This window comes from Meles meles, chromosome 17, assembly GCF_922984935.1.
Source record: "Meles meles chromosome 17, mMelMel3.1 paternal haplotype, whole genome shotgun sequence".
In the NCBI taxonomy this organism is placed as follows: Eukaryota; Metazoa; Chordata; class Mammalia; order Carnivora; family Mustelidae; genus Meles; species Meles meles.
Window position 1 is genome coordinate 33,419,486 of NC_060082.1, and position 13,786 is coordinate 33,433,271.

The 13,786-nt window shown below is 53.1% G+C and overlaps 1 protein-coding gene across 2 annotated transcripts in view; it reads left to right on the forward strand.

Annotated features, from left to right (window-relative positions):
- The first annotated feature begins 380 nt into the window (after positions 1-380).
- The window catches only part of MAPKAPK2 (MAPK activated protein kinase 2), a 45,532-nt gene continuing 32,126 nt past the window's right edge, over positions 381-13,786 (forward strand). For both annotated transcript variants that reach the window (XM_045982924.1, XM_045982925.1), the window contains exon 1: positions 381-1,004. In XM_045982924.1, coding sequence (XP_045838880.1) covers positions 720-1,004 — 285 coding nt within the window. In that variant the 5' untranslated portion in view covers positions 381-719. The remainder of the gene's footprint in view (positions 1,005-13,786) is intronic.

Consider the following 13,786-nt stretch of genomic DNA (forward strand, 5'->3'; position numbering starts at 1 on the left):
CTCCAGCGGCTAACACTAGTCAACTACCCCTCGCCTTCAAAATACACCCCTTCTCCCAATTGGCTGCTGTGGTCTAAAAGAGACGCACAATTGGAAGAAAGTGGCTCTTCCCTCTGAATTATACAGCCACTTTCATACACCTCCGCCTTCCCTTTGCGCGGCCCGGATCGGTTATGAACTAGGGTTTCTCAGCCCACATTCCCTGTCCTTCAGCCCCCCAGCCCCTAGCCCGCAGCCCCCGCCCTCCACACTCCGGACGCCTCGCGTCCTCCCCTTTAAGGCCAGCCCCTCCCCCACGCCCACACCTCCCCGGCCCCGCCCCGCCTCCCCAAGCCCAGCCCCTCCGACCCTCCCCTTTAAGGATCGGCCCCGGACGCAGACGAGGCTGTGACGCGGCCGCCGGCCCACGGGCTGGGTATATTGTCGCGCGGCCGCTTCCCCCCCGGGCCGGGCCCCCGCCGTCCCGCGGTCCCCCGAGCGCCAGGCCCCCGGGGGGAGGGTGGGAGGGAGGGAGCAGGGCTGGTGGGCGGCAGCGGAGCACGGCGGGACCCACGGAGCCCCGCGACCCGCCGAGCCTGGAGCCGGGCCGGGGCGGGGAAGCCGGCTCCAGCCCGGAGCAAACTTCGCAGCCGGGCGGGGGGTGGCGGGGACCCCGTCCGGAGCCGGAGGAGGGGGCTGCCGCGGGCCCTGCCGCCTCTGCTCCCGCGTCTCCGGGCACCATGCTGTCCAACTCCCAAGGCCAGACCCCGCCGGTGCTGTTCCCCAACCCGCCGCCGCCGCCGCCGCCGCAGCCCCCCGCCCCGGCCCAGCCTCACCCCCCGGCCCAGCCGCCGCCGCTGCCCCCGCAGCAGTTTCCCCAGTTCCATGTCAAGTCGAGCCTGCAGATCAAGAAGAACGCCATCATCGACGACTACAAGGTCACCACCCAGGTCCTGGGACTGGGCATCAACGGGAAAGTTTTGCAGATCTTCAATAAGAGGACCCAGGAGAAATTCGCCCTAAAAGTAAGTTCGGGGGCCGGGGGAGGGGAGGAGGGGCACGGGGGGAGGCTCCCGGGGACGACCCCCGCTCCGCGCTCCCGAGCGGCCGAAGCGCATAGTCGCCGGGCGCGATCGCGCCGACCCTTCCCGGAGCGGGTGTCAGTCCGACCCGGCCGCCGAGGAGTGGCCGCGGCTCGGCTGTCGGTCCCGGCGCCCGAGGGGAGCCAAGTGCGCGGCCAGGGGCGGGCGGGCCGCGGCGAAGGTCAGGTCCGCGAGGACCACGCCGCCAGACCGAGTTTCCGGTCACCTCCGGGTGTGAGTGGCGGGACCCGAAAGGACTCGTGAGGACTCTGCCATTTTGGGGTTTGAGCGGGATCCAGCCCAGGCGCAACGGTTGGCTTCGGGACCACTTCTGCTAATTTCACCCCCGCTCAAGGAAGTGATTTTCGGGGGTTGTGGTTCCCCATCCTCTCCTCCCTCCTTTCTTTCTTTCTGCGGGCACAAAAGGCCCATTACTCATTGAGCTGGTTGGTCGGTTAGTTTGGAGAAGTCGGATCGCTGAGGTTTATTTAGCCTCACTCCTTATTTGGGAGCCGGAATGTGTGATTTCACTTCCCTGGGCCTCCCGAGCGCGGCCGTGCCGCCTTGGGGCGCGCCGGCCCTGGAGGTGCCAGGCTGGAGATTCCGCGGGGACACCGCCCCCCGGACGCGGGGGAGGGACTGTTTTGATCCGAGAGCAGGCCCCCCTCCTACCTTCAGTGCCTGTGAGGCTCCAGATGGGAGGCCAGCAGGCTCCGGCGCGATGTCTGCTGTTTCCATAGCTCCATTGATCATTATGAACCGGATCTCTAAACCGCGGCTTGGCGGGGTGCTGATGCCGCAAATCGGGGATGGCCGCTTGAGCCCTGGACATAGGCGATTGGTGGACAGTAGGAGGGAGCGTTATCCTTGAGCTGAGGAAACCCAACCTCTTTTTTCTTTCTTCTTCTTCTTTTTTTTTTTTTTTTTTTAAGGGGGTGTGGTGGTTAGGGGTGGGGTGGAGATGAGGATTTAAGAGAGAATACCTATTTCAGAAGTTAAACAGAATGGACTTGGAGGTCTGATGAGATGGGTGGGTCCCCGGTGCTGTGTGAGCCAGTGTTCAGGGTCACTAAAAAGGTTTTCTCCTCAGACAGGTTTCAGATCAAACCACATCTCTAAAGGTGACACATCAGGCCTGTTTCCCCTGGGGCGTCTTAATGATTGGAGGAGGAGAAAAATACTTCCTGTGTTATATTTTTCTCCTCCCCCTCGCTGCCCCCCCCATCCGCAACCAGCTGTATTTCAGCTATTAATACAAAACTCAGATAGGTGTGATGGGTGGAACTGTTGGAATATATAATTAGATGTAATAAAACTCTGGCACTTTGCAGTTGCAGAGAGCAAGCAGATCCAATTTCCAGATTTTAAGGCCTCTAAAATGATTTCCTTGATGCTTGCATCCTCCTTTGGCGGGGAGAGCTTCCAGCTAGCCCCAGCACTGTCAGATTGTTTGGCTTTTACTCTGAGCTGTTGCTGTGGGCTTTTTGGTTGTTGTGCCTTAGACCACTTTTTCCATAGTCGTAAGTGGGGCTAGGAGGAGGAGTGGTGGTTTAACTGTGGCTCAGACCTTGGGGAGTCGAGTTGAGTGAAGACTCTTTGACCACAGTTAACCTGTACCGGTGAGGACGTGACAGCCTTTCTTTCTGGGAGAGTTTTCTATCCCTCTGAGAGGCCATCTGCCTTCACCCATCAGCAGTTTGAGGACGAAGGCTGTTCATTCCCTTGGATAGCTGAAATATTGTATACAGACTTCAGAACAAAAGCTCTCAACTTCTTTTATTCTATTTAATGACACAGAAAACCGTACGCTAAAATGTTGAAGAGTGGCAATTCAGATTTCTGTTGTAATTCAGATTTCTGTTCTTGTAATGAATAGGACAGAGATTTGGATATTCCCCTCCTGTAAATAGTTTTGAAAGGAAAAATCTGGCAGCGTTTTAAATAACACTCAGAATTCATCTTTCTCAGGTTAGAAGTGGGTGAAGATTGAAGTCAGTCTGTTTTGACAGGCAGTCGGCGCCCAGATCTTATAAGTTGACTCAACTGTTAAATTGTAGATTCCCACACATCTTTGTGTAAAAACTTAATAATAGTGGAAGAAAGAAGGTATGAGGCATTCCGAGACCGACAGCAGTGTCGGCAGCACTTCATGTCCAAATATTGGCTAAGACATAATTACAGCTTGGGGGGGAAGCTGGTCCAAAGAATCCTGTTTGAGACATACACCAAAGAGATTTCTAGATCTTGGATCTTGATGAACTTAACCTTAGGTGCTGAGCAGTGGAATGATTTTCAAAACCAGGAGTGTTTTGATTATAAAACAAGGGGGGTGGATGTTGTGGGCAAGGATGGATTGCCCCATTGGGAAGGTGACTGAGCTCTACATTGTGTGTTAGGTCGCTCCTGGGGATTTGAGGCAGGAGCTGTAGGACTGGGGCATGGCCTCGGATGGGGTTCTGATCTCTGCTGCTTCACGGCTCTGAGAGTGGATGGGAGGTTGTGGCTAAGAGGTCACCAGACCTCTGTTTTTTGTTTTTTGGTTTTTTGTTTTTTTGTTTTTTTTAAAGCTGGTTACCTGATTTAAAACTCATGAAGCTGCTGAGTTGGTACATAAGCTGCCCCTCCAACTTCGGGGGTTACTGCTGGGGACACAATAAATACCCACCCGGCACCTGCTTGCCGACAGTCAAGGGGGTCAGAGAGGGAAATCAGTGCGTTTAAAAAAAAAAAAGTCCCAGCTCGTGCTGCTGCTTTTCTACCTCCACCTCAGAGAGCTAACATTTTCAGGGCTTTTAGTGGGTGCCGTAACCTCACCTTGCCATCTCTCCTGGCTGCCCTTGCTACATTCTGAGTCATACTCGCACTTGCTCAGAGCCGGAAGGGACTTCAGAGGTCATCTCATCTAACCCCTTTGTCTTGCAGATGAAAAAACCAAGACCCAGAGCAGAAATCACTTGAGGTCATAGATCCATGCACTTGGCCGAGGCAGGATTAGAACTCGGGACACCCGACTCCCCGTCTCAGGCCCCTTCCCAATTCATAACTGCAGTGGCATCCACAGGACCAGACCTGGGGTTGGCTGCTGCTCCAGAGCTCCTCAAGCCCCGGGAGCTGCTCTCTGACCCCCTTGACTGTCGGCAAGCAGGTGCCGGGTGGGTATTTATTGTGTCCCCAGCAGTAACCCCCGAAGTTGGAGGGGCAGCTTATGTACCAACTCAGCAGCTTCATGAGTTTTATTTATTTATTTATTTTTTCTTGCCCCGCCAGGGGTGGGGTGAGCCCCAGAAAGCTCACACAGCACAGACACACTTTATTTATATGTGTACATATGTATACAGGTGGCTGTACAGAGCAGGGCCAGCGGCCCCCTCGGCTACGGGCCTGGAGGCGTGGGACAAGGGGCACCTTTTTTGGTCAGGCCTGCTGGGGGTATCAGGTAACCAGCTTTAAAAAAAACAAAAAAACAAAAAACCAAAAAACAAACCACCTCCACCCCTTTTAGGGAGTGTTTCAAAGAAATCTTATTATTTTTTGTAGAAGCACATAGGAATCATATTAACTGTTTCTTTGGTACAGACACCTAGTCTCAACCCATTTGTGTAATAATTGGTTGTATGCCCCCTGGGGTTCCTCAGCTGCTTCCTGCTTCCCTGGGTCATGGTGACTCTTGGGCATTAGCTGAACAAATTTAATTAAAGCTGGCACTGTTGTCCCTCTCTGCGGTGTGACTCTGATTAGTTGAAGCGTGCTGTTGCTTTACAAAATATAGAATGTTGTCTTACCTTATCTCTGTTTATCTTTCCATTGCGTGGATTAGAGAGAAAACAAGGTCCTGTGATGTCTTCTCCTTTCCTTTCTCCAGTGGTTCTCCCCGCCCAGGTCACTGTGTGTCACTGTGCGGGGGCTTCCTCCGGTGTTCTGAAGGGGAGATAATCGGAACCTCGCGTGCTTGTTCCGGACACACAGGGAGGACTGGAGCTCCCACAGCCCTGAAGGACAGGCAGCATCCCACCGGCACACCTCATGCTTCAATACCTCCTGGGTAGCACCCGGGGTAGCATGGCTATGTGAGGGGCGCTGTCCCCGGATGGGGTTTGCCAGATGAAATCGCATGGTGAGGAAGGTTTCACTCACTAAATTGGCCTCTTTTAAAGAAGAAGAGAGCACGAGGTGGGGCAAATGGCAGAGGTGGAGACAGAGAGAATGAATCTCCATCAGGTTCTGGGCCCAGCACAGAGCCCGAGGTAGGGCTCGATCTCACGGCTCTGAGATTGTGACCTGAGCTGAAATCAAGTCGAACACTTAAACCGACTGAGCCACCCAGGTGCCCCAGATTAGCCTCTTTTATATCTCCTGTGCATATAGGTTGTTAACAGTTCACTGAGCATCTTGCTATATGCTTGGTCATATAAAGTGCCTTAAAACTTGAGGGGTCAAGAAACCGATTTGGAGAAGGCATTAACAGATGCAGTCTGTGTTGTCTCATATGGCAGCCAATACCCATGCGTGGCTATTTAAACTAATGTTAATTAATCTAAATTAAGTTGAAAATCAGGGGCCCCTAGGTGGCTCAGTGTGTTAAAGCCTCTGCCTTCGGCCCGGGTCATGATCCCAGGGTCCTGGGATTGAGCCCCAAATCAGGCTCTCTGCTCCACGGGGAGCCTGCTTCCTCCTCTCTCTCTCTCTGCCTGCCTCTCTGCCTACTTGTGATCTCTCTCTGTCAAATAAATAAATAAAATCTTAAAAAAAAAAATAAATAAATAGAAAATCAGCTAGCCACCTTTCAAGTCTCCAGTGGCTACATGTGGCTACTGGCTGCTGAACTGGATAGCATGGAAGCATGTACTCCTCCTATTAGAAAGTTCTGCTGCATTGTGCTGGTCTAGAGGTGAAATCATGTGGTTGAGGCTAGAAGAGTTTTGGAAGCAAAATCTCTGAGGACCCTGGGAGCCACGGACAGTTCATTGCTGGGCCTCTGAAGTACGAGCCGGTCTGTAGGAGGGGCTGGTGATGCTGCCCCGAGGGAAGAACTGGAGATCAGGTGGGCAAGGACCAAGTAGGGTTGGTGGCCCAGAATTGAACCTAACCTAGCTTTCTATTAAAAGTAGTTGTTACAATATTTGAGGGGCATGAAGTAAACTAACAGGCTGTTGTAAAGAAGGATGACATCATTGAGGTTTGGACTGCGGAGGCCCAAGTTTCTAGTTTCCGAGACCCCCTCCCTCTCATGGGGCCTTGGCCCCTGTTTACTGCAGTCGGACTCTTGGTGTCCACTGAGGCAGGATCAAAGTTGGGTCAGCTCATGGTCCTTTTTCACTTGTGAATTCTGGGCTTTGATGGAGCTTGAAAATAATCTCCAGCTAAGATCTGGGATCAGTGGCTGACAGAAGGGAGGAGAAAAGCAGCCCCAGGCCTCAGGACCAGGTATTGGTGGGTGCCTGGGAAATGAAGAAGCTCCTTTTCGGGAGGAAGAAGGTATTGGTGCCCATGATTAAGAGGTTTTAACTGGTTGGGACTGGAGGACTTGACCCGTCATCAGTTGGCAAGTCTACTTAAGAAGCAGGTGTAGGGACTCAGGGAGAGGCTTGGAGGAGCCAAGCTTTGCAACTGCAAACTTAATCCCCCACCAGATCCTGAGGCTGGAGGAGGGGCCAAAGTTCCTGTCACCCGCAAATCCCAGGGATGTATGGAGGCTGTGCCAGGAGGAATGTCACCCACTGTGGGGAAGGACAGGGCATTGGCATCTGCACTGGAGTCCTTCCATGAGTCCCAAGGCCCTCTCGTGTTGTGATTCAGGACTGTCCCTTCTGGTTTGAGGTCCTGATTCAGGCCCTTCCAAGGGCCATGTGGGGTCTCTTTTTCCCTCTCTTCCCTGGACTGCACCCTTCCAGGAGCTTCAGTGCTCTGGGAGGAGGTGGGCAGGCCGGGCAGAGTTGTTCTTTGTGTTCGAAGGGGCTGCGGCTGCTCTTGGTACTGATGTAAGCCCGGGTGGTAAAGAGACCCCTATCTCCTTGCACCTTAGAGCTGTTGACACTCCCTGGTATCTTTCTTGACTGCTTCCATCTTACCAGAGCAGGTGGTTAGGCCAGTTGGGAAAGGGTCAGCGCTATGTCCAGGGTCTTACCCTGTGTCTTAATCAGGGGTGCAGTTCCCTGGGACCTCCTCTTAGTCTGGATTCCTTTGGTTTTTTGGTTGCTAGAGGGATTATGGCCCTTGCAGCACAACTCTCAGCTCAGCCAACTGGTCACTAGGCTTTTTCTACATGGGTAACCTCATAAATGGGGATGTTGGTAAAGAGAAGGGGCCATGCCACTGGCAGCTTGATGTACACCAAGAATGTAACCCAAATTTTGTACCTTTTCTCATCATTAGAGGGATACTGATATTTTGCATTTTAAGATATATCTTTGGATACAGATTTTTAGAGATGAATTTCTTATTTTTGGTTAGTGCTAGAGAAGAGAAGAAAGCCAAAAAACAGGCCCAGACTATGTGTCCTGCTAACTGGTCATGTGACCTTGAGTAGGTCAGTTAAGTTTTCCAGGTTTTGGTGCACGCGTCAGAGGTCAGGCTACAAATTACTCCTGAGCACTGGCATTGGGGGGTCGTGGAAGGCTGTGCTGGGCTGAGAGCTGGCAGGATGACTTGCTGACCTCTCCGTGTCTGACCATCAGCAGCGCCTGCGCAGGCGTGGATGCCCTTTTGATAGGCTTGATGCTAGGCTCTGAGGTGGCTGTGTCCAGTTAATTAATAATCATCATTGACCAGCTGCTCCCTCTCTCATGTGAAGACTCGGAGAGTGTTCCAGCTAGCGCCTCAGCAGAGAGGACGGGCTGTGTAACTCAGGGGCGGAGGTGGCGTGGGGATCTAGTCTTCCCTTGAAGTCAGAGGAATCTTAGTATAGTTGTGTCTCACGGTGGAGATGAGCAATTTTTTATGTTCTCCATCGGAGACTTGTTTCCCATTTGAGGTGTGGGGCCAGACGTGGCCGCGGTGATTGGCTGTGTGGGCACAGGGGCACCCGGCCGAGGGGGGTGGTGAGGGCTGCGACCTAACCCGTTGTCCACCAGGCAGACTTTGTGTTGGCTTGTGGCTGGGCTCCTCCAGACGGGGGTCTTCTCATTCACCCAGAGATACGCAGTGGGCTAGGAGCTGTGCAGAGGTGAGAGGTGGGGACTGTTCCCAAAGCTGATGAGGAAATTAGGATTTACATCCAAGTACCCCCCACCCCAAGACGGTGTAAAACTGGATATCAGAAGTCCAAAGAAGCAAGAGGAGAGACAGATGCCTGGTGCTGGCTGTTCTCTTTCCTCTTCTTCCTGCTCACTTAATGCTAAGCAGTAGTTTCATCCCTGAAGCTTTGGAGCGTGGGGTCCTGGGTGCCAGACCATCATACGTGGGTGGACGAAGAAGACACACAGGGAAAGCAGAATAAGGTTGGACACAGCCTCTGGTGGTGCAGTGTTGGGGTCTTTATTCTCTGATCCAGTAAACATCTCTGTGTGCTATGGGGAGGGCCTGGGACGCGGCCCCAAGGTCAAACCCTATCTGTAACTCTTGTCCCCCTCTAAGACCAGCCAAGCTCTGTGTTTATTCTGCTAGGAACCTGAGCTGCCTAGAAGGGTCATATGAAAGGGCATCTTACTCTTGAGGGACGTCCCAGGCATCTCCGTGGCCGGTGTCCATGCAGCACTCATCTGGAAGGTGAGGAGTGGCGGCTAAAGACGGAAACTGTGCGGCCTTTTCTGTCTCAGAGAACATGAGGGGAACACAGGGGCCTGCGCTGTTGATGCCTTCTCTGCTTCACTCGTCTCCATTGAGTCTTTTGAACCTAAAGCAAAGGGGACGGGGACCTGCTGACAAGCCCCTGCCGGCTCCTCCACTTTCATACTCCTCTGGGGCACCTTGCCCCCCACCCCTCTGCAGCAGATGATGGCGTCCGTCACCTCGTGGCCATTGTGATGATCCGTAGTGTCACTGGGCTCCCAGCCCACACACGGGACATTTGTAACCTGGCCTCCTGCCCAGGGCCTAGAACTGTTACTCAGCCCCTCTGTCCCAACAGCTAAAAATAAGCTTGTCACTGCTGCAGTCTCCCCTCACCACCCAGCCCTGTCGTCGGCCCCAGGTCTAACTGCCACACCGCAGACCTGCATCTCTCTCCTTGCGCCTGGTCTCCCTGTCTGGCCCCTTCTCCTGTGGCTGGGAGGGAGCCATGGCTGGTGCTTCTCCAGGTAGCCTGTCCCACTCCTCTCGCTCAGGAAAGCAAGTTGCCCCCAAGCCCCTGCCAAGCCCCGGCTGTGTGAGAAGAGGGCAGTGCGTGCCAAGGCTCCGTGGAGCTGCGTTGCTTCTCCATGAGGGGAAGGCTTAGGGGGAGGGCGCCCAAGTTCACTGAATTCGATGAGACTTTCGCCTGGGCTTCCTTCTGCTCTGGCTTCCTCCAAGCTGCTCTGGCCAGCAGGCCCCCCTGCCAGAAGGGTGTGGGGGTGAGTAGGAGAGCCCCGCATGATGCTGTCCGTGGCCCTCACCCCGACTGCCCTGTGACTGAGCCGCCTCCCTGCCCTGGGCCTCCTGCCCTGGGCCTCCTGCCCTGTTGCCCAGCTAATTCTCCACCTCTGCAGTGTGGGGCTTCAGGTTACACTCAGGGGTGTGACCTCATCCTGCTGGCTTCCAGGGCTGACTGGGCCCGGCCCTCAGGGCCTCCTTCCTGGGTCAGGCCAGGGCCCCTCTGGCCTGCCAGCTTTGCCACCTGCCCTGTGTCACAGAGAACAGGGGTCTCTCCTCTCTCCTGACGGCGGAGGCAGGGTTACTGCTGGTCTGAGCCCACGGAAGCCCATTGAGGCGGCCTCATCCTTTACTGCTGGGGGGTCCTGGGCAGGTGAGGGGAGGGGGCTCAGGTAGCTGCGGTACCTGCAGGACTGAGCCGTAGTGGGCAGAGCACTTCTTTTAGCTTGACTTTGGCATTCTCTTCTTCCTGATTCACCTAGTTCTCGGCAGGTGTGGTACTAACCATGCAAACAAGGGTTTTGCGTCTTTTTTCTGAACTTGGGGGTGTTCAGGAGAGGAGGTGAGGAAGAGTAATAGAGCCTAGGTGGGTCTTTGGGGGCCTCTGGCTTCATCTAGAGTCACATACTGGACCATGTCTGCATGGGCTGCTTTCTCCCATCTGGCCCCCTGGGGCCTCATTTCTCTGCAGGGAGAGATTTATCTGCCAAGGCCCATTGGCTTCTGGAGGGAGGAGTTGGGTGTAAATTGCTAAGAGTTTATTTTTAACTCTGACAGAAGGCACCCCTGTCCTTGGAGTAACCATACCCTCCCTCTTCTCTGTCCCGGGCCTCCCACTCTGACTTCTGTAATTCTTAGAGGAAGGCTTGTAGATTCCACAGGCCAGGCGTCAGTGGAGCTGGGCAAGGGAAGCCTCTCTAAGAGGAGAATCTGCTGATTGCTTGACAGGCATGACTTCTGCAGAGCTCAGGGGACTGTGGGGGGGGGGGGCAGGGAAGTAGAGAGGGAGCCCTGAGCCTTGGAGGCCACACGTGTGGAACGTAGAGCATCCTAGGAATGCAGGTGGACTGGTGGAGAGGCCACAGGGGCCTTGGAACTTGGAGCACCCTGTCGGCTCTCCTGTGCTGGCGATGGTAGCAGGGGTCATCTTGTGCCCTTCGCCATGCCTCTGTCCTCATAGGCATCCAGATCTCTGAACGGTAGAAGGATACCGGGGCATAATGAGTGTGTATGGTAGCTTGCGTTGTGAATGCTTAGGTTTATAGAAACGCTGAAGTTTTGTTACTCCCTCTGACTGCCAGGCTCCCAAGCGTCACGGCCTTTCCCCCAGAGCTTGTGGGATTCTCTGGGACTTCATACCTTCATGTTCCCCTCCCCTGGCAGGGTTCTAGTCACCCGGGCTCCTAGTGGAGAGGACGAGGGTATGAGCGCTCCTTCAGCTGTGTCTGGACCCTTCTGGTTTCAAGGACTTGTTTTGGTTACCTTGCCTTAGATTTTTAAAAAGAACATAAACTAGAGTTTTATATAGAAGGAACGGAGAGCAGGGGGTTGGGGTAGGGACCAGGAGGAACACATAACTCCTTCTGAGGACCTCAACTGGGCAATGAAGGTCTTGCCCCCTCGGTGTCTTGGAGCACATGGGGGATTCCTTTGTCTGAAGCCCAGCTCTGACTGTATAGCTTCCTAGCTTAAACCCTTCAGTGGGTTCACTTTGGCTGTAGAATACAGGAGATTTCCAGATCCTTCCCTGATCTGACCCCAATCTGGTTTTTGGTTTTATTTATTTTTATTTTTTTTCCTGAATACCTGTTGCATTTCAGCTTAAGTGGCTTACGTTTGCTGGTTCCTGAATAGGACCCTGCACTGCCACCGCCCCCCGCCCCCACCCCCGTCACCTTTGCCCATGCATGGTATGTATGCCATCTGCCCATCTGTGTCTTCCTTGCCTCCCTGCCCCACCCCTGTCTGTATCTACCTACTCCACCTTGTACAAATGCTGCCACTCTCATGAAAGCTTTCACACCAGAAGTGGCTCTCCCCTACCCTGCCCTGTCAGACTTGCCAAGACACTCTTCCCTTCCCTCTGTTTCAGTCCATTTCCCCATGTTCAAGGGACCCTTCTAACGCTGCATTGTAAGTTCCTGAAGACTCACATCTTCATTATTTTTTGTATTCTCTTATTTCCTCCTTTAAAAAAAGTCATGGAGTATTTTGGCATGGCGCATTATACCTAGCTGCTTAATAAAAGTGTGGTAATTGAATAATAGTGGGAGCTGCCCGCATAAATGTAAGGTCCCAATGGTGATCCTCGGGTGAGTGGGGGGGGACGGCTCTGGGCATGGCACAATCCTGGGGGCTAGGATCTCTGAGACTGAGCCAGGGGTATAGTAAAGGCCCCCCAAATGTCTGTCCCTGTTCTTCCTCCTGCCTGCTAAAAAGCCATTCATAGCGGAACAGTCTTCTGGGCATTTCTTCCCTCCACACATTTGGATCTGCTGACTCAAGCTGACACCTTCTGTTTCTGCTAACAGATTTCTCGTTCTTGTAAGGATCCTGACCACAGTTTCCCATTGATGCCTCTTCTCTTTCTCCTCCCTGTTCCAGAGCCCCTCCTTTTTCTGCTCCACTAGAGGGATGACCCTTCTGCCTCTCAGAGAATTTTAACTGGGGGAGGGATAGATGTAGAACTGACCAGCTCCCTTCCAGCTCTTGGCATCTTCTGGTTAGCTCCAGACAAAGCCGAGGCACACACATGCAGTCCAAGGTGATGTGACGGCTGGCCTTGCTCCTGTTTGTTGCAAGAAGACCAGTGTTGAGTACCAAGTTGCCAGGTCTGAGGTCAGAGGTTTGAACCTCGTGGGGCAACTTAACTCCATGCCACAGGTTTGTAGGAGACACAGACCAGGACTGGTGTCTGAGAGACCGGCTTGTGTGGCCCTCAGCAGGTCTGAGACCCTGTCTGGGCCTCACTCAGTTCCCCTCCCCTTTGTGAATCGCAGGGCTCCGGCTTGGTGTCAGACTTGATCTCAGAGGACTCCTGCACTTCACAAAGGGCTTTCTGTCATCCCACTGCTGGGAACATAGCCCTGCACTGGGAAGAAGGTGGGCAGCCCAGGTTCCAGGCAGTGGGGATTGACCATTCCTCTCTGCCCTCACTTTGTGTAGGCCAGTGGTCCATTAACCTTCCCTGGGCTGTCGTATTTTTTTTTATTCATTCAGGCATTCGACCAGTGTTTATAAACATGTATTCTCTCCCATGCCTGCCTCCTGTCTTCCCTGTTGACGGGCCATCAGGAGGCCCAGATGGCAGGATTAGCCTCGAATGGGAGACTAGTCAGGGTCATCCCTTTGGGTTTAGACCCCTTTAATACCTCTGCTATATGAGATAAGAGGAATTTGGAACAATGAGGGCTGATTCTTTCTAGCAGCTTAGACTAGACTCCTGCCTTTCTAAGCAGGATTTGCCTTAGGGTGCCTTCTATCCCTCTGAGATCCGAAGCAACTTACCACTCAAGAAAATTAATTAGCAGTGCTGAGGATGACTTTTGCAGCCTCCCTAAGGATAGATGGGAACAGCAGATTGACTTTGATACAGAAACAGTCTTCTGTAGCTGAATGCTACAGCTGAATCACTGTTGAAGGTTTAGCAACACTGTCAAGGTTTCCCAGATTAACAACAAGTCTTTATTGAGCAGATACTTTGTGTCAGGCATTGTGTTGGGTTTTTACTAATCTTCTTGCTAAACCCTAAAATAATACAGCAAAGTAAAAATATTTACAGAATACTTACATTTTACAGAAGAGGAAACGTGGTCACATGTTCAGAACAATGCGTTCATTAGCAATGATTTACTGAGTATCTGCTAACTGCTATAAATTATTATAGGCCCCAGGGATACATTAAGTGTACCAAAGAAACCAGAAAAAAAAAAAAAATCTTGTCTGCATGGAGCTTGCATTTTAGCAAGGGGAGACTGACAAAATGCAATCAATTAAATGATACTGCCTGTCAGCTGGTGATAGAGATGGTGGCAGAAGGAAAGGAGGGAAGGAGGCCCAGGAATGCTGGGAATGTGTGTGTGGCTCAGGGAAGGCTTTACTGGGAAGGTGGTGTTTGAGTGCACCTTGGAAATGCTGGGAGGGGAGAGGGGCAGTGGGTAAGTGCCAAGCCCTAGGGCTGCTAATGATGGGAGTGTCTTACTCTAAAACCTGGGCTTCTT